This window comes from Arachis hypogaea, chromosome 20, assembly GCF_003086295.3.
Source record: "Arachis hypogaea cultivar Tifrunner chromosome 20, arahy.Tifrunner.gnm2.J5K5, whole genome shotgun sequence".
In the NCBI taxonomy this organism is placed as follows: Eukaryota; Viridiplantae; Streptophyta; class Magnoliopsida; order Fabales; family Fabaceae; genus Arachis; species Arachis hypogaea.
The window spans coordinates 54418005-54419385 of NC_092055.1; the positions used below are offsets into that span (position 1 = coordinate 54418005).

General features: G+C 43.4%; 1 protein-coding gene across 1 annotated transcript; it reads right to left on the minus strand.

Annotated features, from left to right (window-relative positions):
* Nucleotides 1–441: 441 nt before the first annotated feature.
* Nucleotides 442–1113, minus strand: LOC140183068 (uncharacterized). Its single transcript, XM_072231068.1, has one exon. The coding sequence runs from the start codon at nt 1111–1113 to the stop codon at nt 442–444; it is 672 nt and encodes a 223-aa protein (XP_072087169.1).
* Between the last annotated feature and the right edge of the window lie 268 nt (nt 1114–1381).

Consider the following 1381-nt stretch of genomic DNA (forward strand, 5'->3'; position numbering starts at 1 on the left):
CAAAATGATGGCTCTAGCTGCCTCATAGGGGGGCGTTGAATGCCCAGCCTTGCTCCTTGTCTGGTGTTCAATACCCGCAATTGCCCCTTAATGGGCGTTGGATGCCTAGAGTGCTCCTTCTCTGGCGTTCAACACCATTCTTGCTTCTCGGGTTGGGCATTGAATGCCCCACTTCCTCCTTGTCTGGCATTCAACGCCAGCAAGAGGATCTCCCCAAGGTGTTCTGTTTTTAATTTTGAATGCCTTTATCTTTATTCTAAGTGTTGTGCATGGTCACAAACGTTAAAGAGCAAAGGAAAACTATGAAAATTAATAGGAAATAAACTGAATATGAAGTTAAATGAGAATAAACAGAAGAAAGAAAACAAGAGTACGCTACTTATGGTTGGATTGCCTCCCAACAAGCGATTATTTACTGTCATTAGCTTGACCATACTACTGTCATGTTAACAGCAGTTTAGAGCTTTCTTGCTCAAGATTATCCCCTAGGTAATGCTTGACTCTTTGTCCATTCACTGTAAATCTTTCATCGGAGTATCCGTTTTGGAGCTCTATATAACCATAAGGTGATACATTAGTGACCACAAAAGGTCCTGTCCATCGTGATTTTAGCTTCCTAAGGAAGAGCTTGAGTTTGGAATTGAAGAGTAAAACCTTCTGGCCAGGCTCGAAAACTCTGGAAGAGATCTTTTTATCGTGCCATTTCTTGGCCCTTTCCTTGTAAATTTTAGCATTATTAAATGCAGCTTGTCGGAATTCATCCAACTCATTTAGCTGGAGTAACCTCTTTTCTCCCGCAGTCTTGGCATCAAACTTGAGGAATCTGGTTGCCCAGTAGCAAATGACATGCTTTTCCATTGACCAGCTGGTAGCGCGACATTCCAATAGGGGTCTTGAATGTTGTTCTATATGCCCAAAGGGCATCGTCCAGCTTTCTTGCCTAGTCCTTCCTAGAGGTGCCCACGGTTCTCTCCAAAATTCTTTTGAGCTCCTTGTTGGAGACTTCAGCCTGCCTATTTGTCTGCGGATGGTAGGGAGTTGCCATTCTGTGGCGAACGCCATAACAGTGCAGTATGGAGTTGAGTTGTCTATTACAGAAGTGACTGCCTCCATCACTAATCAGTATCCTTGGGATGCCGAATCTGCTAAAAATATATTTCTAGAGGAATTTCATCACTACTCAAGTTTTATTAGTGGGTGATGCGATTGCCTCAACCCATTTAAATGTATGTATTTGAGTATGACGGCGGAAAAGGGCCTATGAAGTCTATGCCCCATACATCAACCACCTCAATTTCCAAGATCCCCTGTTGAGGCATCTTGTGACTATGAGGGAGATTTCCAGCCCGTTGACAACTATTACAGTTGCGGACAAACTACC